The 27,056-nt window shown below is 43.4% G+C and overlaps 1 protein-coding gene across 1 annotated transcript in view; it reads left to right on the top strand.

Moving 5' to 3' along the window:
• Positions 1-27,056, top strand: part of iglon5 (IgLON family member 5) — a 217,835-nt gene that overhangs the window by 163,220 nt on the left and 27,559 nt on the right. Inside the window, exons 2-3 of the mRNA XM_072692460.1 lie at positions 20,935-21,016; positions 24,473-24,705. Of these exons, the coding sequence (XP_072548561.1) occupies positions 20,935-21,016; positions 24,473-24,705 (315 nt within the window). The remainder of the gene's footprint in view (positions 1-20,934; positions 21,017-24,472; positions 24,706-27,056) is intronic.

Below are 27,056 nucleotides of genomic sequence, written 5' to 3' on the forward strand. Positions count from 1 at the left end.
AAGAACTTAGCAAGATTTCTGCTAGCAAGAAGCTGGACGTTGCTAAATATTGTTATCGTTCAGCTAAATTATTTCAGCTAGATAATGCAGTGTTGGTTTAAGAAATGAGTGTCTAATAACGAACTGTTAACTAGCTAGCTTCAATTAATGAATTTTTTATGAATACATAAAATCTAATGGTTAATTTGTTGATGATCCAATATGTTTTATCTTAGTTGATTTCTGAGTTAATTCTAATATTGAAAATTATGAAAATATTTGAATATTTTTGCTAGCTAGCTAGTTAATGGAGTGTGAGTTTAAAGAACTTAGCAAGATTTCCGCTAGCAAGAAGCTGGTCTTAGCTGAACATTGCTAAATATTGTTATCTTTCAGTTAGACGATTTCAGCTAGATATTGCTAAATATGGTTAGCTTCCAGCTAGATTATTTCAGGAAGATATTGCTAAATATAGCTAGCTTTCAGCTAGATGATTTCAGCTAGATATTGCTAAATATTGTTATCTTTCAGCTAAATTATTTCAGCTAGATAGTGCAGTGTTGGTTTAAGAAATGACTGTCTAATAACGAACTGTTAACTAGCTAGCTTCAATTAATGAATTTTTGATGAATAAATAAAATCTAGCTGGTTAATTTGTTGATGATCCAATATGTTTTATCTTAGTTTTTCAGGTAGATATTGCTAAATATAGCTAGCTTTCAGCTAGATATTGCTAAATATTGTTACCTCTTAGTTAGATGATTTCAGCTAGATAATGCAGTGTTGGTTTAAGAGATGACTGTCTAATAACGAACTGTTAACTAGCTAGCTTTTGTTTATTCATGTATTGTTTATTTTGGTTTTGCTAATTAATTTGTCTTAGCTAGCTATGTTAATTGGTTTTTATTAAATAGGCAGTTGGTGTACATTTAAGAAAAGTGTTCGTTTACTATCTAGCATCAATAATTAATGGAATAATTAAACCAATTAATGGTTTATGACATGTTTGTTGGCTAGTTGGCATTCATTGATTTTAATTGGGAAGGGTTATGCTAGTTAACAATAATTAATTAAAAAAGTTAACTAGCAAGCTTTAATACATAATATTTTTTGGATGAATAAATAAAATCTAGCTGGTTCATTTGGTGTTGACTCAATTTTATTTTTATCTTAATTTGTTAATGAGGTAATTCTCCTTCATTTATCTTTGTTAGCTAGCTAATTAAATCCTGTCTCGTGTTATTTTTTGGAGAAAATCAGGTACCTCAAGCTCTCACGCAGACCTTCAGCTCTTGGTGTGGGGTATTTAAATTATACTAACATTTAAGAAACCAGCTTCTGTCCTGTTCATTAAGTTAATTAAACTTTATAAATGGCTCAAAATGATTTTATCTAAGACCATTCACTTTTTAATGAAAACCAAATGTTGGGGAGACTGCTCGTTCATTTCCGGCCCTATTCTTCCACTTTTAGTCGAGTAAGACTTTTACCCAGCACACTTTTTCCACTTTTTACTCCCCTGGATGTGTCCAACACCCCCCTGGGGCGCGGAATGAGGCTCTGTACTGTACCTTTAGCTTTAGATCAGCGTAAGATAGATAACACCACAAGCTAACTTCCATTTATCAGTGTCGGCGGGCGAGCAGGGTAGCGGAGGTAATGCAGTATGCTGTACTCGTGCCGTGGTGGATTGCAAAAGCCTGAGAAGTGTGTAGAGCAGCCGCAGTAGCAGTAGTAATAGTAGTAGTAGCAGTAGCAGTAGCAGTAGTAGCAGTAGTAATAGTAATAGTAGCAGTAGTAGTAGTAGCAGTAGTAGTTGTAGTAGTTGTAGTAGTAGTAGTAGCAGTAGTAGTAGTAGTAGTAGTAGCAGTAGTAGCAGTAGTAGTTGTAGTAGTAGTAGTAGCAGTAGTAGTAGTAGTAGTAGTAGCAGTAGCAGCAGCAGTAGTAGGAGTAGTAGTAGTAGTAGCAGCAGTAGTAGCAGTAGTAGTAGTAGTAGTAGTAGTAGCAGCAGTAGTAGTAGTAGCAGTAGTAGTAGCAGTAGTAGTAGTAGTAGTGGCAGTAGTGGTAGTAGTAGCAGCAGTAGTAGCAGTAGTAGTGGTAGCAGTAGTAGTAGCAGCAGTAGTAGTAGTAGCAGTAGTAGTAGTAGTAGTAGTAGCAGTAGTAGTAGTAGTAGTAGTAGTAGCAGCAGTAGTAGTAGTAGCAGTAGTAGTAGCAGTAGTAGTAGTAGTAGTAGTGGCAGTAGTGGTAGTAGTAGCAGCAGTAGTAGCAGTAGTAGTGGTAGCAGTAGTAGTAGCAGCAGTAGTAGTAGTAGCAGTAGTAGTAGTAGTAGTAGTAGCAGTAGTAGTAGTAGCAGTAGTAGCAGTAGTAGTAGTAGTAGTAGTAGCAGTAGTAGTAGTAGCAGTAGTAGCAGTAGTAGTAGTAGTAGTAGTAGCAGTAGTAGTAGTAGCAGTAGTAGCAGTAGTAGTAGTAGTAGTAGTAGCAGTAGTTGTAGTAGTAGTAGTAGCAGTAGTAGTAGTAGCAGTAGTAGTAGTAGTAGTAGCAGTAGTTGTAGTAGTAGTAGTAGTAGTATTAGCAGCAGTAGCAGTAGCAGCGTCCTCTGTGTCGTGTGTTCTTGTGTGTTGAGAGCAGAACAGAGAGTGTGACATATGGCAGTGCGGTTGCAGCGCTGCTTTTCTCTGTCAGTGGCCTACATTCTCACTGTCACCGAGTCGCTCCTCTGAGCGTTCCGCCACGCCGCTCTCTGCTAAAACACAGAACGAGACTGAATTATTAAAAAGCCACGAGCGCTGTACGCCGCGGCGTTGTTAATAAGCTAATTCCATTGTGATCCGCCGCCGAGCTCAGGCACGCCACAGAAAAAGCTAAACAAAAAAAAAAGTCAAATGAGATCTAAATGCCAGCTCCGGAATGAATACAGACCCCCTTCTCCCTTTTTTCCCTAAAAATTCAATTTTGCTGACACTAATTTTCCACACTCTCGATTAGCGGATACCGTCGGTAAGGGAAAGTGTTGCTTCATAGGTTTGCTCTGACTTGGAGACACTGGGGACACACGGGCCCCGTGCACTGTGGTCGGGATGTTGAGTCCGAGAGGTAGGCCTCGAATAGGCCTGAGTTTTAGGACTGTGGCAGTGTGCGTGAGAGGGTATGATGCAGCTCTGATGATGAACATTAATACTTTAATATTTACTCATTTACCCAAAATGAATAAATACCCTTAATTGACTATATGACCAAATCAGCTCCATTCAGTTCAGCTCAGCAGTCTCACAAGTCAAATAAATCAAAAAGTGGGAGGATTTTTAGTTTTACCACCCTGTTACACATTTACATTTATATTGTATTTTAATGCCAAAATAAAAAAAATAATCTTTAAAAAAAGTGAATAAAATATGTATTAGGTAGGCCTAAGTTGTAGGACCGTGGCAGTGAGTATGAGGGAGTTAAATACCTCTAAATTAATGCAGCTCTGATAATTAATTAATTAATTAATTAATGAATTATTACCAGAGCTAATTAATTAATTATAATAATTAATTAATTATTATCAGGTCATATAGTCTATTAAGGATATATGTTAAAGTATTCTATAGTCTACAGTTAATTAATTACATTTAAAGTATTCTATTTGTTCTATTATATTTAAATATTTTAAAGTATTCTATAGTCTAGAATTAATTAATTAATTCTAGACTATAGAATACTTTAATATTTACCCTTAATAGACTATACGACCAAATCATCTCTATTCAGTTCAGCTCAGGAGTCTCACAATTCAAATAATAGTTTTACCACCCTGTTACACAACATTTATATTGTATTTTATTGCCAAAATAAAAAAATAAAAAGAAATCTTAAAAAAAATAAGTAAATAAAATATGTATCAAGTAGGCCTGAGTTGTAGGACTGTGACAGTGTGTGTGTGTCTGAGAGGGTGGGAGGAGTTAAATTCCTCTAAAATCATGCAGCTCTGATAATAAACATTAATACATCAATATTTGCTCATTTACCAAAATTAATAAATACCCTTTAAAAAACTACATGACCAAATCAGCTCCACTCATTGTTTCGGACACAGCTCTGGTGTGGCAGTGAGGAGGCGTGTTAAAGAGGTGTGTTTAAAGCTGTATGAATCCTTGAGTGTAGGAAAACAAACACTGGCAAATCACTGCAAAATCCTAGTTTATAAGTCTTTAAGGGGAGGTGTGGTCAACCCAGCTCTGACCACTTCTTCTCCTCCTTTTCTTCCCCTCCTCATCATCATGAAACAAGCCAATATCTGACGTACTCCTAAAGTAAAGCAGAAAGTGGACTGTAGGACATTTTACTATCTTGAGTATTATGTGAGGATTGGCATTTCTGGCTCATGGGTTCCCCCTACAGTCAAGAAGTGTATTTTAAGCTTTATGCCGCCACTGAAGGACACTCTGTACACATGCATTTCTGGACAAGCTGAGTGATACAGAACCACCACTGAAAGTGCAGTTAGCAGCGTTCCGAGCCTGAAGTAGCAATGATGGAGACTCTGTCCTCCCTATTACAGGTCAGTGAAGCATCCACATGATTCTTAAGCTGATATTTTAAGGTGGAAATGCTACATAATGCTGCTTTAACATCACCAGATTGACCTGTTTCTGCCACCTGCCTGGAAGTCTGTTCACTAGCCTGCCTGACCATTTTTCCCCCTCCGTTTTTACTCGTTCTGACTGCTTCGTCTCGTCCGTTTCCCCTCGCCCTGACCGTTTCGTCTCCTCCATTTTTCATGCTAGCGCCTGGGCCTGACACTTCAGCTTCCCCTGCACTGCCATCAACCCCGCAAAACTGTGACAGTGCTTTTTACTTCGTGTTTAAAAAAAGGCTCACCACAGCCTCCTCACCATCCTCCAACGACAACTCCATCAAATTATCTGTTCAGCCAGGACCATGGGACCTCTTCCAGCATTTTTTTCCCCCTTTTTTTTGCCTACAGAGGAAATAACAGTTTAACTATTATATTGATTTCTGAGAGCAGAGGGGTTTTTGAGTTTCCTTCAAGGCAAAAATGGGGGTTAAAAACGGACAGGGCTTCGGGGAGACGGTCCCGGGTGCTGCTCTTGGCAGCACGCGCCGAGCTGCTTCAATGCTAAAGATCCGCAGAGCCTCCAGCCGCCGTTGAAGTCTGGAGCCGTGTATTGACTGATGTGTGCAGAGGGAATCGCGTCTGGAGAGGAGATTGAGTGCTGCGGGAAGGCTTTAGATGCAGCAGGCGCACGCCACCGCTTAAAGGATGGAGGCAGGCGTGTGTGTATATGTGTGTGCGCGCTGCTCGGGTGATAGCAGTCAGGTAACAGAGCTGGGTATTAGACTCGCGTTTGACAGCTGTGTCTTACTGAGGCTGGCATATCGCGTGTAATACGGACGCAAAGCGAGCTTTGTAAATGGGCTCTTACATGCATTCATTTCAATGCTTAATAGAGAGTCAGTGAATTGGGCTCAGCACTGTAAGTGTGGCGACAGCCCTGTTCGCTCTCCGCTCTGTCCCTCAAGGATTGGCCTTAAGATTCAGTGGCTGAGGCCTCCTGAAACGATAAAAAATTCAGTCCTTGAGGTGTTTTTTTTGTGGAGCCTGGCTGTGGATACTTCATCTATGCAATTTTTGACCCCTGCTTTATGATACCCATGAAACCCTCTGTCTTCTTGAACACATAGAAACATCTGGACATCTGAACAATACTGACAGATGGAGGTAACAGATACAAACTGAAGAACTGGCTCTATATGTCCAAATATTTGTGGACACCCCTTCTAATTGCACCCGTTACTGAAACAGAACTTCTCACACAGCTTGTAGAGGACTCTCTACAGAGCAGATCAACCTGAACCTATTGGCACCATGCTGCCTAATGCCAGGCGTGGGTTAGAGGGGTATAAAGCCCCCCAGCAACAGCATTGAGCTGTGGAGCAGTGGAGTGATGGATGATTAATGCTCCATCCAGTGCTTATGGGATGAGTTGGGGAGCTGAGGATGATGATGATGAGGTAAGGTGGTAATAATCCAACATCCTGACCTCACTAACAGTCTTGTGGCTGAATGCAATCAAATCCTTACAGCAATGCTTTTCTAGTAGAAGTCTAGTAGAAAGCCTTGTTCTTCTGTCCTGGGACAGTAGAGACAGTTATTCCAACAAAAGCTGGATCAACTCTTTTTATTATGCTTGATTTCGAAAGAAACAATCAATGAATGTGTCCCAATACTTTTGTCCATAAGCATTTTAAAGTAGTTGGCTGTTATCTTAAAGTAGTACAGCCCTGTCCTCTTTTATGGGGGGGGGTGGGAAAATGTGTGGGGTCGCAGTGACTGGTCTGGTTCTGCTGTTGAAGTCATGTTCACTCGATGCGTCACCCTCTGAGGGCTCACATAACATCATCTCCTCAGCTAATAAAGTGAGAGAACGACTCTTAAGACGGCGTTGGGGAGATAGCGAGGCCGAGTGGACAAGGGCTTGTTAAAGTCAGTACTGATGCTGGAAGGAAACATCGATATTTTAGGTAGTTCAAATATTTTCGGTCATTTTTTTTGTTTTCCTTTATCATCTGCCAATTTTCACAGCATCTATGCTAATATTTCTCCAGACTCACTGATTCTTTAGGCTCTTTTTGTATCATATAACTAACATGTTTCATGGTAAGTGTGTTTAAGGCCTGAGTCATGTATAGAAGTCCCAGAATTCACTCCTGTATAATTTTAATTTCCTTCCTGGTAAATGTAATTGAACAGTGAGAGCTAGCCAGGCTAAAACACAGCCTCCAAAGATGGTGGAGGTAGTTTCACACATTTTTACAACTACACCTCCTCAAATAAACAATGAGGAAACTCCAAATATCCCTCATTTATCCTCGATACAGTACTTTTACTAAGGAACCAGGCTGAAGTATAGCTTTGAAACATGGTGGAGGTAGTTCCACGCACTTCTACAACTAAGACCCTCAAATAAACAATGCAAAAACTCCATATCTCCTCATTTATCCTCAATACAATATGTACAGTAAGGATCCATGCTGAAGTATAGCCTTCAAACATGGTGTAGGTAGTTTCACACACTGTTACAACTACACCTCCTCAAATAAACAATGAGGAAACTCCAAAAACCTTATTTATCCTCATAGCGGTACTTTTACTAAGGAACCAGGCTCATGTACAGCTTCCAAACATGGTGGAGATAGTTCCACGCACTTCTACGACTAAGACCCTCAAAAGAGCAATAAATTATCTCCACATCCCCCTCAATTATCTTTAAAACAGGTATTGCACTGAGGAACCAGGCTGGAGTACAGCCTTCAAACATGGTGGAGGTACTTTCACACATTTTTACAACTAAGCCTCCTCAAATAAACAATGTGAGAACTCAATTTCTCCCTCATCTATCCTCAAAACTGTATGTATAGGAAGGAGCCATGCTAAAGTCCAGCCTCCAAACATGGTGGAGGTAGTTTCACACACTTCTACAACTAAGCTTCCTCAAATAAACAGTATGAGAACTCCATATCTCCCTCATTTATCCTCAAAACTGTATGTATAGGAAGGAGCCATGCTAAAGTACAGCCTTCAAACATGGTGGAGGTAGTTTCACACACTGTTAAACAACTTAACACCACCAAAGTAACCAGCAAGAGAAGCCAATATCCTCCCCCATCTACATTCAAAACATTATTTTTTTAATAATAATTATTCAGTAAAGCCCCAAACTTGGTAGGCCGCCCTCATCTGATAAAATGGTCTGTGAGTGTGAGTGTGTGGATATTTTATACATGGTATCATTACTAATATGAAGTCCAGTCAGTGCTCCATGTGACCCCATCTTTACCCATGAGCTCCTTAATCCCCTTTCAGAAGTAAACTTCACTGAACAACACTCCAGGCTCGCCTGCCTGCTCTCCTCATCTCCATGCCTCTAGCCTGACCAGTCAAAGTGAGTGTGTGTGGGCGTGAGTGATCCCTCTTGTGTAGAGGGTGAGTGGCGTCTAGAGGGCGATGGTCCACCTCCATCAGTCAGAGCCAGGGACGGGTGAAGAGAGCCAGAGAGAGAGACGGGTGAAGTGGGATTCTCCATGGGTGGTAAAGTGTGTTTTTGTCTGTGTGTGTGTGTGTGTGTGTGTGTGTGTGTGTTTGTTTCTGTACATTTTCAGGACAAATGTAACGAATAAGGCTTAAAATTAGACTTGACCAGTTTAATCAGCATGGCCAAGCTAGTCAACCAGCTGGTCAAACTGGTCGACCATTAAGACCACAATGGCTGACCAGTATCACCAGCATGATCAAGATGGTCTACCAGCATGACCATCATGACCAAGCTAGTCAACCAGCTAGTCCAAGCTGGTTGACCACTTTGACCACAATGGCTGACCAGTATGACCAGCATGATCAAGCTGGTAATCCATTATGACCACAATGGCTGACCAGTATGACCAGCATTATCAAGCTGGTCTACCAGCATGACCATCATGACCAAGCTAATCAACCAGCTAGTCCAAGCTGGTCGACCACTATGACCACAATGGCTGACCACTATGACCAGCATGATCAAGCTGGTCTACCAGCATGACCATCATGATCATCCTGGCTGACCAGTATCACCAGCATGACCAGCTTGACCAAAATTGTGCTGGTCAACCAACTTAGCCAGCTTGCTTACCAGCATAAGATATGTTACCCCTGGATGAACAGCTGTTCAACCACATTGTCCATCAATGACCATTGTAGACCGTCTGAAACCAGCTGGGTATTATCATGTAAAGCTACTTGCACACATACACTATATGGACAAAAGTATTGGGACACCTGTTCATCTGTTGCTTCTTTTGAAATCAAGGATATAAAGATTTGATTGCATTCAATGACAAGAGCGTTAGTGAGGTCAGGATGTTGGATGATAACCACTCCACCTCATCCTTACCTCAGTACTGGATGAAGCACCATCCATCATTCCAGAGAACACAGTTCTTCCACTGAAGAACTCAATTCTGGGGGGCTTTATACCCCTCTAGCCCACGCCTGGCAATAGGTTCAAATGTTAAACTTGGTGTAGGTATCTCCTCAAATAAACAATGAGGAAACTCCAAATATCCTTAATTTAACCCTTAAAAACAGTACTTTTACTAAGGAACCAGGCTGATGTACAGCTTTGAAACATGGTGTAGGTAGTTTCACACATTTTTACAACTAAGCTTCCTCAAATAAACCATGCAAAAGCTCCATATCTCCCTCATTTATCCTCAAAACAGTTCTTTTAATAAGGAACCAGGCTGAAGTTCAGCTTCCAAACATGGTGGAGGTAGTTTCACACACCGTTACAACTACACCTCCTCGAATAAACAATAAGAGAAAACTCCTAATATCCTTCAATTACCTTCAAAACAGGTCTTTCACTGAGGAAACATGGTGGAGGTATTTTCACACACTGTTCATATGTTTATCTGCTCCTGAGGTCCTATTTTATTGGCAGTACTTCACTACTACAGCAACGTTTGGACATCCATTCGGGCATATAGTGTAATGTAATACATATGGGGCATACACAGTGTATTACTCCTCTTCCTGTCAATATATACAAGATAAACGAACGTGTGTGTGTGTTGGGGAGGTAGAGGGGTCGATGCAGCCTGGCCAGTGTTAATGGGATCAGACGTAGAAGAAAAGGGGATCTATCTGCCAGTTAATGTTTAATCCTCTGCTGCCCCAGGCTCCTAGCATCTGATAATCCTCTGGCTGCCTCTCTTCATCACAGAGGTGTCGGAGGGAAGCTCCTCTGTAAATATTTAATTGGTTGCAGCGTGCCACTGTTAATTATGTGGGTGTACCTCCCCTTTCTCTCTCTACTCCATCCTTCCTCCCTTCTGGCCCTCCCCTCATTCGTCATTCCTCGTTCTGCACCTCCACATCTCCTGCCATCTCGCTCTGGCAAGCCTGGAAAGTTCTGCTCTTCTCGCGCCGCTAATCCTGGTTGACCATCATGACCAAGATGGCTGACCAATATGACCAGCATGATCAAGCTGGTCTACCAGCATGACCATCATGACCAAGCTAGTCAACCAGCTATTCCAAACTGGTTGACCATCATGACCACAATGGCTTACCATGGACCACCCTTGAAGCGCTGTTGTGGCCAGAAAGCTAATTTACACAATTTCCTCAATTCCCCCAAACCCCCCCAGATCTGCCCAGACACGTTTGGCGTCTGAAGTTAGCTCCTTTCAATACAGCGAGCGCTGGAGCTACAAGGCTAATGTAGCATATTTACGAGATCAGCGCGGTCAAGACTAGCTTCAGATGGTCTTAGCTGGACTTTGATGCTCACAGTAGGTGAAAAGCTGGACAACCAGTTGAAAACACACCCTGTCCTTCGAAGCAGGTGCAGAACATCAGCTGCAGATGATCAGAACATGGTTTGAGAGGAGTCTGTCTTATTTAAACCTCAGACGTTTAATCTGGTCTGCTCTTAATTGATGGTTGAAGTGAGTGGTGAAGAAGATCACCATCATGGCCAGTTCCAGAGATCTCTCTGAGGCCTTCAGAAAGAAGGGTGGAGATGCAGTGGAGTCTGGGAAGGGGTTTAAGAAGTTCCACTGACCACTAAATCATTTACAAGTGGAGAACGTTTAAACAACTGCCAGCATGGCCAGATCAGGCCATCCTCGGAAGCTCAGCCCAAGAGCAGAACCACAAGATGTGTAAAGACCTGCTCAGCAGTCCTGAAATATCAACACGGGACCTCCAGGCTTTTGTGGGGTGTTCTCTTTTGTTGTACACGACTGTAAATGCTGTAAAGCTCCCAGTGCTTGTAGCTACATTAGCCTCCACACTGTGTAATTTTTTGGTGTAGATAACTGTGTAATACTGACTTCTTTATTAGTTTTTGCTTTAAGAGGATTATTATTATTATTATTATTATTATGGCCGTCTTGATGGGCTGGCTTTCAATTCAAAAGTTTCCCGTTTTCATTTGATCGTCAAGGGCAACAAGCTGTAGATGTACAGTACAAAGACGGCAAGGCTCTTCAGCGCCTGACTCCGGCGCGCTCCGGTTAATGACTTTGCGGCAGGAGCAAGCGCAATTACACACCAGAGAGTGTAAAAGTCAAGAGAATACAAATCAGGCTTAAATGAATGTCCCGTGGGTGTTGGGGGGAACCAAGCCCTGGAGCTTTGAGGTGAAGGACAAAGCATGGTGGGCAGATCGTGCTGCTTCAGGCTCAAAAGTATTGACATTCATTGCTCAGGTAGAAGTGAGTGGAGATACTAGGGTTTAATACAAGACTTCTATAGAAGCTGAAGTATCAACTGAAGCTTTTTACTCCAGTAAAAGTGTAAAAGTACTGGTTTCAGAACGACTTCAAGTAGAAAAGTAAAAGTAATGGAAGGAAAACAAAGGCCTGAAGCTTAGGCCGCGCCACAGGGGTCTATAGTGCACTATCCCCCCTCCCCAAAACCCCATTTCTCTAAAAGCCATAATGAGGAGAATGTTGTATATTAATATTAATATATGATATTATAATGTTCTATTAAAATGATGATGTTGAAAATGTTGGGCTGCACTAGGCTCCTGTTTCAGCTGCAGATCTGCCCATTGAAAATGAAGCATTTCAGTAATATCAGCTCTATTAAAGGAGCGTCTCTGTGCTCTACTGAGCATCAACATGAGCTTCATGGAGGAAAATATGAGGAGTCGTTGTCTAAGTCTAAGTTCTGTAAAGCTGCAGAAAGTCAGACTTCAGAGGCGTGTGATCAATAAGCTTTATTGGAATGTAAATGTGATCAATAAGCTTTATTGGAATGTAAATGTGATCAATAAGCTTTATTGGAATGTAAATGTGATCAATAAGCTTTATTGGAATGTAAATGTGATCAATAAGCTTTATTGGAATGTAAATGTGGGGCTCAGTCGGGACGTTTCACTGCAGCTCTCTTGAGTCTCTGCCACGGACACAGTCTTCATACTAGACTACAGACGTCTGCTGTGAGCTCGCTGGAGAGTGACGGGACGTGTGCAGGTGTGATGGATCTCTTATAAACCAATAGGGAGTCAGAATGATGTCTGTTTATACTTCTCATCCAATCAGGATCAGACTCACACTTTCCGGATGGAGAGATTTATCTGGATAAATAAATAAATAAACAAAGGGGAATGAAAGAGGAGGAACGAGGCTGATTTTAAAATGTAAGGAGGAGAAAGTTCAGATAATTGGGTGAAAATGTAAGAAGTAGAAGTAAAAAGTCTGAAAAATAAAGAATTACTCCAGTAAAGTTTAGATAAACAACATTTCTACTGAAGTAAAGTAACGTAGTATTTGTACTTCATTATTTGACCTCTCTACCTCTGTAGCTGGACCTTGGAGAGGTGGAGCTTTCAGGGCGGAGACTGGCAGAGATGCTGAACATCAGCCAGGCTTTTAGAATGATGGGAGTCAGATCAGGACTATATGGTGTGATTTGGAAAAGAGCAGGGATACATTAAAACAGCTTGTCCATGGGAGCTAGCCACCCACTCACATCCGCCCTCCCGCCCCTCCAAGTCCTGCTGATTGAATCTTCACCACCCCGTCACAATAGCAGCCAACACAAAGCCGCAAGGTTAGATCAATTGTGCTGCAGCTAGCGTGCAATCTGCCTGAATCGCAAATATCTCTCTCTCGCACACTCTCGCACTCCCTCTCTCTCTCTCTCTCTCTTAAACTTCAGCCCACACTCCCACCGGCTGGTCTTTCCACCCCTCCCCCTCCCCTCCACTTCTCTCTCTCTAGGCATCCCTCGTTCACCTTGTCTCTCTCTCCCACTGAAACCACCTCTCGCTCTATCATTCATTCATTACTCTGCGCTCTACATTCCGCATCACTGAGGGGGCTCTCGCGCCACCATCTCTCTCACCCTCGCTCTCTCACACTTTTCTATTCCTCTCTCTCTCTCTCGCTCTCTCGCGCACACATACACATGGTGTATTATTGATGTTGAAGGGTGGCGGATGTCTCCCAGGTGTTTCAGCACCCTGTCTATGATCCTTAACGGCCCAAAGCCCAGATCTGACAGCGAGCCAGCCTGAACAGTCAGCAGCAGGGGGTGCGCAGCGGACCCTACAACAGGGCCCGGGGAAGAAGAAGGCTTTGTGCTAGATTTTGGAGCAAGCATTGCTGTGAGGATTTGATTGCACCCAGAAACAAGAGCGCCAGTGAGCTCAGGATGGTGGATGGTCACCACCCTCTACATCTCGTCCATCATTCCAGAGAATTGGGAGGGGGGGTGCTTTATACCCCTCTATCCCATGCCTGGCATGGTCATTTACATTAGGCACAGTGCCAGTTTGTTTATTAGTCAAGTCAAGTGGGTTTTATTGTCATTTCAACTATATACTATCCAGTGAGGTAGTAAAGTTATTTGTGCAAAATGCTTCCCATACTGTCTTGGGTAAATGGTTGAGAGACAGAGAGAGAGACAGAGAGAGAGAGAGAGAGAGAGAGAGAGTGCATGTAGCAGAAAAGATATCAGTTCAGAAGTTGAGTTGTGTTGAGAAGTCTGATGGCTTGGGGGAAGAAGCTATTGCAGAGTCTGGTCGTGTTGGACCGGATGCTGCGGTACCTTCTTCCTGATGGCAGGAGGGAGAACAGTCTGTGTGAAGGGTGGGTGAAGTCATCCACAATGCTGGTTGCTTTGCGGATGCAGCGGGTGGTGTAAATGTCCATGACGGAGGGGAGAGAGACTCCCCTGATGATCCTCTCAGCCGCCCTCACAATGCGTTGGAGGGTCTTGAGGTCAGAGGCTGTGCAGATCCCAAACCAGGCAGTGATGCAGCTGCTCAGGATGCTCTCTATGGTTCCCCTATAGAAGAGGGTGAGGATGGATGGAGGAGCTTCCGGAGAAAGTATAGACGCTGCTGTGTATGTGTATGTGTATCTTCTCAAAGAGTTCTATTCTATTGGCAGTATTTCTCGACAGGGACTAGACAACCTGTGTGTGTGCATTTGCACATCTGTTCCAGCAGCTGATGCAACTTAGTAGCTAAGTAGCTGAATGCATTCAATAGAATGGGTGTCCACAAACTTTTGGACATATATTATTTAAGGCTATTGCTAGTTTTTCCTTCTCCTACATCAGTCTACCACTGTGTAGGTATGAGGGTTTGCTATGCCTCCGACAGTCCCGTGTCCTTATTTATGCCAGGCTGGGCTCTGGAAACCAAGCATGACCAGAAAAATTGACTTAACACAAAGAGAATAAGGATGATACCCTGTATTCCCACAGCAATTCTGTGTGTGTGAGAGAGCGAGAGTGTGTGTGTGTGTGTGTATTGCCCAGACTAACATATTGCACCAAGCCTGGAGAGTGAGGGGGGAGGCTGGTATTAGAATCATAGGTGCCAATTGAGCTGTGAAAATAGGAATTGAGTAGGGAATAGGGAATAGCCCCCCCCTCTTCATTTTACGGCCTACCCCGCGTTGTTTTGGGGCCTTCGCTTACAAACACATCATCTACTTAACATCTATGTGTGTGTGTGTGTGTGTGAATTTCCCAAGTTCCTCAGCATTTGTGTGTGTGTGTATGAGTGTGTAAAGGAAAGCGCTGAATTGAATTAACCTCAATGCTCCACTTGTACCACCCAACTCAATGAACAGCGCTTGTTCCACATGGGCGGGAAGCAGCGGCAGCAGCTGCTGCAGCAGCCACAGTTATGAGGACACACACACACACACACACATACACACATACATACGCTTTCATACGTCAAGCACCCTTCTGCCACTCTCAGACACACAGACAGAGGTGTGTGCCGCTGCGAGCACAGTGTGTTGGCTGGCTTCAAGTGCGCAGCGGCTGGCGCTAATGTGATTAGGGCTTTTAGCTGGAGATTTTCGGGGGCATGCTCTTTCCTTCGACGATCCATTTACTTAGCACTTCGAGCTTCCTTACCTTACTGAGCTGTTAAATAAGCACACACACACACTGGAACACACTCGTCTGGATTCTTGCCCTTGTGTGGTGTTTCCGTGCCCTTCTGTGCGAGTGTCTATAAATGTCTTTGAGGGGGTTAAGCCTCAACCCACTAGCGTAGCAGTGCATATACACAGGTATACCATGTGTACCCACCTCAGCTTACCACGTGTACCCACCTCCAACTGCTTTACCGTGTACACACATAACCATGGAATAGTGGGATGTTAATGTCCTTGATTGACAAACGAAGAATAGGCAGGTGTCCAAATACTTTTGTCAATTTAGTGTATAGAAGAATTTGCCTCCAGGAATGGGGCTCCGAGTGGCTCAGCAGTCTTATGCACTACCACTATGGCCTGATAGTCACGAGTTCGAATCCTGAGGTGGGTACCGAGCTGTGCCATTAGCGGTTGGAGTCCAAGAGAGCACAATTGGCCGTCCCAATACTTTTGTCAATTTACTGTATAAAAGAAATTGAATCTATGAATGGGTCTCAGCGATGCTCAGCAGTCTTATGCGCTACCACTATGGCTTGAGAGTCGCGAGGTCGAATCCTGAGGTGGGTACCGAGCTGTGCCATCAGCAGCCGGAGTCCGAGAGAGCACAACTGGCCGTGCTCTCTCCGGGTGGATAGATGGCGCTCTCTCTCCCCTCTTCACTCTTAAAGCGATGTTGGCCGGCACAGGTGTCTTGTTAGCTGGTGCGGTAGAGCTGGGGACCCGACTCTTTCCTCCAAGCGAGACGGCTGCCTGGTGATGCCACATCTATAGCAGTTTGAAAAGACTCTGTCGAGAGCATTGCAAGTGCTAGGGAGACAATATGCTCCTCCAAAATCTAGTAGACAGCCTTTCCTTGTCAGTAGAGACAGTTACTCCAACAATAGTGGGATGTTAATGCCCTCGATTTAGGAACAAACATAGAAAAGGCGGGTGTCCCAATACTTTTGTCAATTTATACAACGTATAAAAGAACTTCCCTCCAGGAATGGGGCTCAGAGTGGCTCAGCAGTCGTATGCGCTACCACTATGGCCTGAGAGTCGCGAGGTCGAATCCAGAGTCGAATGCCATTACAATTGGCCGTGCTCTCTCCGGGTAGATAGATGGCGCTGTTTCTCCCCTCATTACTCTTAAAGTGATGTTGGCCGGCACAGGTGCAGAAAAGAGGTGGTGGCTGGCTTTACATGCGTCGTAGAAGAAGTCCACACCCTCCTAGTGTCGGGAGCACTGCTAGTGCTATGAGCTAGGCAATGAGAGAACAGTGGTCGGGGCAACGGGAAGCTAAACGCTGTCGGTTTGAACATGCGGTTAGAGCTCAGATCTCTTGTGATGCCCAAACCTTTGCATGGTGCTCCTTTCCTTTTTGGTACGAAATAAAAATACTACAGTAATCTTGCTCCATGTCGTTTGGAGATCAGAAGAAAGAGACAGAAGGAGAAGTCTGGGAAGCCTTTTCCTCGGCAGGCCCTTCCATTCAAATCAGACTGATGGCTTTTGCGCTCTCTGGCAGAGGAAGAAAACTTAATTTAGCGATGTCACTGCCGGTCACTCCGGATGGTAACTCGCAGCAGCTTTGTGCTATTTGTGCGGGAGACCATGACGCTGCATGACAGCGATGTGCTCCTTTTCATTAGTCGCGTGCACGATTTGGAACACGTCCCGCTCCACCGAGGCTTGCAGCCGAATTAAAAAGCCGGTGGCTGGTCAGCATGCAGTGCTGCTGTTTAAGAACTTGCCGGTCTGTCAGCTTACCAGCCTCACACACTCTCTTCTACGTTAAAACACGAGCTAACACCCTGCTAGCTTTGATGCTACCTCATAATCACAGTAACTCCCAGTGAATTCCCATGTATCACCCAGCCAGCTAACTATAGAGAAAACCTACAAATGGATGGCTAGCTTTAGCTTTAACAGCCTCAGCAGTTGGGGGTTAGTGAGTGAGCAGTTTGGCTAATAACCTTCGAGCACAGCAAGCTGTCTCTGTCACCAATCTCGAGCCATGCCGCTTTGCCATCAGCAGCTGGAGCCCGAGAGAGCACAATCTGTTGGGAGTATTGCTAGTGCTAGGGGGACAAATAAAAAAATCCTCACAGCAATGCCAGTCAAGTCAAGTCAAGTCAAATTTATTTGTATAGCGCTTTTTACAACTGTTGTCGTCACAAAGCAGCTTTACATAATTAGTACTTAATAAAGGACAGAGACAGAGAAGAAAAAAGGAATAACATGAAGCGTCAAAGACCCCCGTGAGCAAGCCAACGGCGACAGTGGCAAGGAAAAACTCCCCCAGAGCTGGAGGAAGAAACCTTGGGAGGAACCAAGACTCACAAGGGGGACCCATCCTCCTCTGGCCAGACTGTTTTAAACATTAATGATAAAAATTACCAAACCAGATACAACAGAAAGTTGATAGTGGTGATATTAATAGTGTCAGACAGGCACGAGTCCATAGGTTTCAGCACGGCCACCAAACAGGCAGCAGCGGCAGGCGGGTGAGCCATGGGTGGTGGCGGGTTGGGGGGGACCCGCTGGCCGGACTGGTAGGTGGCAGCTGGTTAGACGCAGGTAGAGGGGACCTCAGCGGGCAATCTTCCTGCAGGTCGGGCTGGGTGGCCATTTACTCGAAGAAGGTAAAGAGAGAAAAGTTAGTTCTAAGAGGAATTTTATGGAGTGCAGAGAATGTTGATCATCAGCATCTGGGTATGTCTGACGACTCCGGCAGGTGTGATTATCACAGCATAATTAAAAGGAGAGAGCCAGAAGGTAACACGGACACGGGCGTACCCTGAGAACACCAGCATCTATCTGCTCCACCGTCAACAAACCTGAGTGATCGCGTGTAAGCAGCGAGACGACAGCTCCAGCATCTCAGTGTACTACAATTCCCTGGGTCCGCGAACCCCTGGACCTGCAGCCCTTATCTAAGAAACATTAATTACCAAAAGCTAACAGTGATTCTTATTGGTTGAGAAAATTGTTTCTTAAACAATGAGAAGCGCTGCTCTGTTTGGCTGAGCGAGAGCAGCAGGGTTGATGTCATACAGACCGTCCTGTCTTACTAGTCTAATCTCAAAGATACAGGACAAGGTGTGTCCCGTATCAGTACTGAACAGTTTTAGTTTCTGATTACGAGACGAGTCCGTATTTTACAGGGCGATTTCGTATTTTATAGGACGAGTCTGTGTTTTACAGGAAGAGTAATTTTTTTTCGGGCTGATTCTGTATTTCACGGGACAATTCTGTATTTTACATGACAATTCTGTATTATTTGGGACGTGTCCGTATTTTATGGGATGATTCCGAGTGCTTATTTTATGAGACTTTTCTGTTTTTACAGGACAATTCTGTAATTTATGCACAGATTCCGTATTTTACAGGGCGATTTAGTTATATTACTGAACAATTGCATAATTTACGGGACGATTCGGGGGGTGATGGGTTGGGATGATTCCATATTTTATGGGACGGATTACGTATTTTACAGGAAGATTGCGTATTTTACAGGACGGTTAGAAGAACCTACAGTCGGTCAGTAAATAGATCTGGACGTTAGCCTGTCAGTGATTCAGTCAACTGAGGACACAGACTATTCTTGACCTGCTGAGCAGTCTAGCGAGCGTCTTACCTCTTTGCTGCACTTGCTTTTTCCCCCCCTTCATAAGTCGGCGTATATTAAACCTCACAGGCAGGATGGCCAAATATTGGCTAGGAGATATTAAGGACAGCGGCTATTTATGAGTGAGATAGGAGCGGCTGTTGGAGATGAAGCTGAAGGCAGTCCGCTGCGCTGGTGCCACGCTGGCATTCTGGCAGCATCTACCCAGCTCGAGACAGAAGGGCAGTGCGAGAGAGGGGCCCTGCTCCAGGCGCTGCTATGATAGCACACTCGGGGTTTGTCCATCAGGGGAAAACTGGAGCATATTTCACCAACCTCTGCTGATAAGAACCCGCACACACTGTCGGGAGGAGGGGAAAAAGGAAGGCTGCCGCACTCCGTTTTCATTTCAGGAGGCCTGAGAAGGCACCTGCGAAAGAACCGTGGCGGATTTGCCATTTGCTGTGATGTCATTTACCACCCTGTTCCCAATGATGTTACGCTGTGCACGTGTGCTCGCCTTCATCGGCAACTGCAAATGCCCTTCTCTCAATGTATATGCAACAATATGGGGGTGTGTTATTTGTATGCTGGGACTGTGCATGTGTGAGCTTGTGCTTTTTGTGGAGGTGTGTGTGTATGTGTGTGTGCGTGCGCTCGCGAGAGTGTGTGTGTGTGTGATCGTGTCCCTTGTGCAGCCGTGGCTGTCCCTTCATTTCACGCTCTGCCGGCTCTGTGTGAATCCTCTTCCCTGGGCTCATTATCGGTCCTGTTCGCCGAACGCGCGGCCAGGCCAGGCGCACCACAGCCCAATCATTATTCAAATATGCGATGGGTCAGCACAGACAGCTCTGCAGACCCTGCATGTGTACTTATTACTTGCTGCTCACAAATAACCAAGCAAAAGAAAAAAAACAGGGTGGGTAGGATCTGACAGTGCCGTCCGCGGTGAGGTGACAGACCCTCTTCAGGTTTCGGTGAGAGCTGCTCGACTAATCAGTCGGGCTGTAGTCAAGATCGTCTGTGTTGAGTCCAGGACGAGTTTAAGATTGTGACTAGTCCAGATCAAGTCTAGATCAGGTTCCTAAGGTGGGCGAGAGCGAGTCAGCAGTTCAGAATCTAAAGTTGGGCTTAGACCAAGTCAAGGCTGACTCTAAATAGGGGTGAGACAGAGTCAGCAGTTCAGAATCTAAAGGAGGGCTTAGATCAAGTCAAGACTGAGTCTAAAGGAAGCTGAGACAGAGTCAGCAGTTCAGAATCTAAAGTGGTTCTTAGACCAAGTCAAGTCTGAGTATAAAATGGGGGCTGAGATCAAGTCAGCATTGCAGAATCTAAAGCGGGCAAAGACCAAGTCAAGACTAAAGGTGGGCGAGGCAGAGTCAGCAGTTCAGAATCTAAAGTGGGGCTTAGACCAAGTCAACGCTGACTCTAAAGGGGGGCGAGACAGAGTCAGCAGTTCAAAATCTAAAGGGGGGGCTTAGTTAAGACTGACTCTAAAGGAAGATAAAATGGGGGCTGAGATCAAGTCAGCATTGCAGAATCTAAAGCGGGCAAAGACCAAGTCAAGACTGTGTCTAAAGGTGGGCGAGGCAGAGTCAGCATTTTAGAATCTATATGGGGGCTTAGACCAAGTCAAGGCTGACTCTAAAGGAAGCTGCGAGCGAATCAGTTCAGAATTTAAAAAAGGGCTTACATCACGTCAAGACTGAGTCTAAAGGAGGTTGAGACAGAGTCAGCAGTTCAGAATCTAAAGGGAGGGCTTAGTTAAGACTGACTCTAAAGGAAGCTGAGATTGAGTCCGTTCAGAATCTAAAGAAGGGCTTAGACCAAGTCAATGCTGACTCTAAAGGAGGTTGAGATCTAATTAATACAGGATGAAAACGAGACTAAGATTTAAAAGATTTAAGATTTAAGAGTTAAAACTGAGTCTAAGGAGGTCGAGATTGAGTCAGTACAAAGTCTAAAGGGGGCCAGGACCAAATCAAGACTGAGCTTAATTAGGCTGAGATCAGGTCAGTTAAATAACCCCCTTCTGTCAACGTAGACCGTTTTGCATACACTGAGCATGAGAACCCAGCAGACCTGGGTCTCTGGCGAGACGCCCTGATATTAATATTAGCTCTATATGTTTAATAACCGTTTTTATTGCTTCCAACTCTCCACGGTTCGGAGTGAAATACAGTGGGAATGTCAGGGCAGAGGAATGGTAGATAGTATAGGAGTCGGGTGGGGAAGTGGAGAGTGTTTGGTGGGGGGGTGATAGGGTCTCCAGAAATGCAGCTGTTAATGAGCTCCTGTCTTGAGGGCTGCTCTGGTGTGGGAGGTATTGGCACAAGCAGGCAGACCGTCTGCTGGTGGAATAACAGCGTTACGCTCACCATCTCCCTCCTCTTGCTTCTCTTGGCAGGACCCAGCAGTGTCCAGGCGGCGGAGTTCGGCCACCTGCCCGACAACATTACCGTCCTGGAAGGGGAAAGCGTTATTCTGAGGTGACTCCGCGACAATGCACTCACACCACTCGTCTAAAGTTTGGATCCTTTTTGGATTTTTTGTAATTTTATGCACAAAGTGTAGCTCGAGATCCTTTAAACTGCAGATAAAATCATATTAAATCTGATCATTTTAATAGTTACAGCAGTTACAGGATAAATCCAGTCCTCTGCAAAGGTCAGAGACCCCACATTTGTTCACCTTCCAGCCCGAACTGGCTGTAAAGTACCAATCCTTCATTTTGTTGGAGATACACTAAAAAGACAAAAGTATTGGGACACCCTTTTAATTTGAATCAAAGTATCCAGGCAAGCCTTTCTATTAGGATGGTCTTTTTTGGATGGTCTCTGGATATTGCGCAATTCTGTGTATCAATCCGTCTCTTTGAATTCAGCTCAAAGGTGTCAGAGCGAGAGAGCATTAGCGAGCGAGCGAGAGACAGAGGGAGAGAGAGAGATCGTCAGGTACTTTAAGCTTAATTTCTCCCTCTCTCTCGAGTTCCCTGTTTGTCAGTTTGCCGCTCGCAGTCAGAAATGGCCTGGTTTCAGGCTATCAGCCAAACAATTGAAGTCCTGTACCGCCTGTCAGATGCCATTCTACCTAGCAGGAGCACGGCAGCCCTTTAACTGCCGGCGTTCAGCGCCTGTAAAGCCAGCCACTCGTTTTAGCATTACACACACACACACACACATACACACAGAGAGAGATTGTGTGTGTGTGCGCGAGCTCTGATTTGATATCATGATGCGACGAGTGAAAGTCAAAGTTGACATGAATTGGGGCACCGTGGTCTCTAGAGGGTTTCACCCAGAGATGTGCCACTTTCACTCACATGACGGACAGGAGCTCAGTGCCGACATCTAGTGGAGGGAAGCGGGATTACCCGTGAGCCGCCTGTCCAATTGAACCTGATTTGTTAGCAGGCTGTTATGTGTCATTATCTCCGAGTCGCAAGGCTCATCAAACGAGCATCATCAAGCATCAACAAAAAATGAGGTTTGCTTTAGGGCGACACGAGCAGATATTTAGTGACACTCGCTGAAAGTGTGTTGAACTTCTCTGAGGGCGGCGAATCGACAGAAGTGATTTGTTAAAACTGATTCAAATTTAAGATTTTAATCAAATAAAAGGACATATAAGCTTTTTACAAAAAAGTCTGGGTATTAAAAAAACAAAAAAATAACATGAATTATTGTTTTATTACAAATTATAATAGAAACACATCATAATTTGTAAAATAAATGCCCTTATTAAGACGATTCATCTAATAGTAAACATTTTCTAGAGTGTCTTAAACCCCTCTGTGGAGCAGTGGGAGAACTGGGTTCTCTGGAATGATGGATGGTTGGTGCTCAATACAATACTTTTGGGATGAGTTGAGGAGTTGGAAACAATGAGATCCTGACCTCACTAACAGTCTTGTTGCTGAATTCAATCAAATCCTCACAGCAATGCTCCTCCAAAATCTATAAGAAAGCCTTCTACCCAGGGCAGTAGAGGGAGCCCACCAACAAAAGCAGAGTAGACTCTTTTTAGAGCAGGTGTCCCAATACTTTTGTCAATACAGTGCATCTGGCACCAAGGCCTTCCAGCAGATCCCTTTTTGCAAGTCCTAGAAGTTGCATAAAAATACAATTATACATAAAAATACTTAATTAAGCATTGATTTGTTCAAATAATGTAAAAAATTATAAATAAAGTACAGACATCTGTTATTACACCTGTTATTACAACAAGCCATTTACTAGTCACTAACCGATCATTGCTCATTACTACTTTATTAAGCAAAAACTAGGCCGAATTAAGCATTTTTCAGGCATATTATCTGCATAAATGTATTAAACTCTTTTGAAGGTGGTGAATCCATCATATTGTTTTAATTAGATTAATGATAACTGATTTTAACCATCTGAAATAGTAAAAAAAAAGTAAATGTTTTGTAAGGCCAAAATAAAAATCGTGGTATCATTAAAAACATAAAAACAATATCTAAAAAATATGGAATGCTTATTAAATGAAAATGATTAATGAACTCTGTAATGAATGTGTTGTACATCTGTTATTACACCTTAACAAGGCATTAACTGGTAATTAACTGGCTGGTTATTAATACTTTATTAACTAGGCTGGATTTCCAGGTATATTAAACTCTTCTGAAGGTGGTGAATCAACTGTACATTTCCTAATGTTTTTATTCATTTAAAACATCAAAATAACACATGCAATGTGCTCTATAATGAACTCTAATGAATTTATTGCCAATCTGTTATCACTGTTATTATAGAATCTGTTATCAAACATCTGTTATCTAATGTTTGCATTTCCTGTCTGTTAAAAACAGAAAGTACTGTAAGATTAAAAAGGCAGAATTTAAATAAACTGACTTATGTTTTACTATTTTTTATTTGAACATATTTAATAAACTGCTAAAAATGAAAATGTACATCCTCTACCTGTAGGTCACTTTCTTCATTTAAAAGCTATAAACTTAAAAAAAATAATAATTAAAGTAGGGTAAGATGTGCATGAATAGTAAACATATAAACAGCACAGCGCTTTTAAAAAAGAGCTAGGTGTTCACATATGGCGCGTCCCAGTTGCATACTATTAACTACTCATGCTAACTTGGCTTTGAGTATTATCGTATAAATAAATATGGTATAGATAATTGTAAAATAATAATAAAATATATTTATATATATATTAATTCAAACTATAATTATTAATAATTTCGTAAATATAGTACATATTAGGTGTAATATAGTTTTATTTACTATATAATAACTATATTTATTATATAGTTATATTTACTATATATAGAATATATATATATGTATATATATAATGTATTCTATATATTTACTATTATATTCTTTATATACATTTAATGGGAAAAACAATATACATATAGTTTTCCCTAGTAAATGTAAAATGCAATATATATATATATATATATATATATATATATATATATATATATATAGTAAATAGTTCAATGGGGACCCGGCCCATTTCTCCAAGGGTGCCAGTAGCCCGGCGACACCACATTGGTGGCAGTTGTTAATTTTTATTTATTGATTGATTTCTATATTAATTAATTAATTAATTTATTTATTTATTTATTTATTGATTGATTGATTGTTTTTTACAGTGTAGATCTAAACTGTCTCTTTGAGCTCTCTTGGAGGCGTTTCTAAACCACTGCATGTCCAAGATCATCAATTTAAACAACTGTTAATACAGACATGTTATTGGGAGGTGGAGCCACCTTGCCATGGTCTGAAAAAGTTCAAAGATATCACTGAAGGTTCGATATTACCATGACATTCAGGTCCATGATGAGTGTGTGTAAACTTCCCACCACAGCTGGACATGTTATGGATTCCTGACTGTAAGTACAGTAGTTGTCTGTGGTCTTCCTGACCACACTGACCCCTATCTTCCACTTCTCTTAGGTGTAAGATCGATGAGGAAGTTACCCACAAGGCCTGGCTGAACCGCTCCAACATCCTGTTCGCGGGGACGGATAAGTGGTCACTGGACCCACGGGTGTCTCTGGTCAACAGTAACGACAGTGATTTCTCCATCCAGATCGAGCGAGTGGCCGTGGCGGACGAGGGCCCGTACACGTGCAGCTTCCAGGCACGGAACCAGCCCCGCATTGCACACGTCTACCTCATTGTCCAGGGTGAGGACACACTTTCCTCGCACCCATTGGTTTGCTAGCTGTGTTACTAGAGAGGACAGTGAGCTGTGATTGATGGATTTGGGGGACACAAGGGTCTGGTCTCAAATTTAGTCCTGGAGGGCCCCTACAGTTTGGTGACTTCCCCCGGTCACATCGGCTAAACCTGGGAAATAAATGATGAGCTGATTCAGGGGTGTCTGAGCAAGAGAGCGGCCAAACCGGGCTGGAATCCGGCCTCTCCAAGACCAGAGTTTAAGGCACACTGCTTTGAAGGGAAGATGGTCGTCCATGGCTTTGCCCTAATCACACGTAGTGTTCCCAGTCACCCAGTGGGGAAGTGTGATTATTGGACCTGGGCCTTCAGTTCAGGCCTCAAATAACGAAACCTGACCAAAAGAATAAGAAAGAAGCCGCTTTGCCATCAGCAGCCAGAGTCGAAGAGAGCACAATTGTCCGTGTCTTTTCCGGGGGGGGGCGCTCTCTCTCCCCTCATTACTCTTCATCACTCTAAGTGTCAGCCACATTCAGCCACAGTTTGAAAACTGTGAAAACATCAGATATGACATCAGAACGTGATTAGTTCTAATTATGTGGATGGTCCAATCTACCATGTTAGGCCTTCAGTTCTACCATTGAAGTCCAAACCAATGGGAGAGCTTGCTTAGCTGGATCTACTCCAATACCACTAGAAACAACAACGAAGGTTATTTGATTGGACAGTTTAACCCTTTAGTTTCCACAGAAATACCAAAAGTACTTTTTAATTCCCAGAAATGATTAGGCCTTCTCTGAAGGCCTAAAAGGCCCTGAAGGTTCTGGGAAATAAGCACAAGCTCCACAGTAATTTAATTTATTTTTTTTTTACATAAAAAAAAAAGTTACATTTTTTTCATCATTTTTCATAATTTTTTCAATATTTTTTCGATGTATTACCACTTGTCCGACAAAATCCGATCAAATGCATTCTGTCATAAACACACCGTATTAAATGTGGACGAGATTTCTCTCCGACCTACTCCCAGTTTGGTTTGAGTGATCCGATTGTAATCCAATTACAATGCGACTTGGGGGTGTTTACACCCCCAATCCGATCACCACGAACACTGCTAATGCCTGTGGTAATCAGACTGAGAGTTTTACACATAAGTGCTGATAATGACCAACGTTATTTGTATGCAGCTGCTTGGGATTCGAACTCACAACCTCCAGCTAATAGGGCGAAATATTTTTATTTATTATTATTTTTTTTAATTGGCAAAATTGTCCGAGTCCCACTCGAAGCACATTTGAGCTGAAATCTGATTCACAAACGATTCAGACCTGCATTCACACCCCTCTGAAAAAATCTGATCACATTTCAGCCAAAAGCATGTGAGCGTAGCTACTATAACCAGCCTGAGAGGCCTTGCAGTACTCGAAACACAGAGAGAGGGGGCGTTGTTGGGTTGGTGGGGTGGGAGGGGTGTGGTGGAGTCAGGTTAGGTGAACTGCTTGAGTGAATATTCGCGGGCAAATAGGGACTCAGACAATCGGCACAGTAACGGCAGAGTGGCAGGAAGCATGAGTGATCCGGAGTGATGTAATTTATTGCCGTGTGACAGCGCTGGTGATGGATGGCGGACCCTTACCCCCCAAAAACATGTCAATTGTTATGTATATTGTATTTTCTACATTGTATTGCACGCTGGAACACGAGAAGGGGAGTTAGGAAAATGAAAAATGGTCTCTGAAACATAACTCGGGCTGCTCCGCGACGCAGCAAAGAGGGGTGGGCGGGGAAGGGGGGTGTTTTTGCCCCCCCCTCCCAGACTGCTTTTCAACAACCCTATGGCTGTCCAACGGGCAGGACACACCTCAGCAAACAGCTTTTCTGTGTGCAGCGAACAGACATGATCGTATTTGTTTGATACTGGGCTGCCCTCAATTTTAAGTCTTCATATGATATCACAGAAAAATAATTACACCCTCGAGACACCGCACCAGCAGGAATGACCCTGCAGCGGGCCCAATTTCTGCTTTATCGTTAAAAGTGGCTTTTGTCAGGCGAAAAAGCTGGGGAGAAAAAAGGGTGTGGGCGGGGGGCCGGTTCTGCCGGAGAATGCCTTGCAGTGTGAATTCCTTGGCTATACTCATTAAAGCAGCAATGATAGACCATTTAAATTCAAGGGCCATCTGTGTTATTTGTCTACCATTATGCACGGGCCTTCACAACGGGGCTTCAACAAACCACAACAGCTTATGGCTATCAGTTTTTGGAAGGAAGGAGGAAACTGAAATGTGTCTAAGTGGTGCTTGGGCTGAAAGTGCTCAGATGCTTTTCAACTTGCAGACAGTTCTGGTGTCAGCGGATC

This window comes from Salminus brasiliensis, chromosome 1 (assembly GCF_030463535.1).
Source record: "Salminus brasiliensis chromosome 1, fSalBra1.hap2, whole genome shotgun sequence".
Lineage (NCBI taxonomy): Eukaryota > Metazoa > Chordata > Actinopteri > Characiformes > Bryconidae > Salminus > Salminus brasiliensis.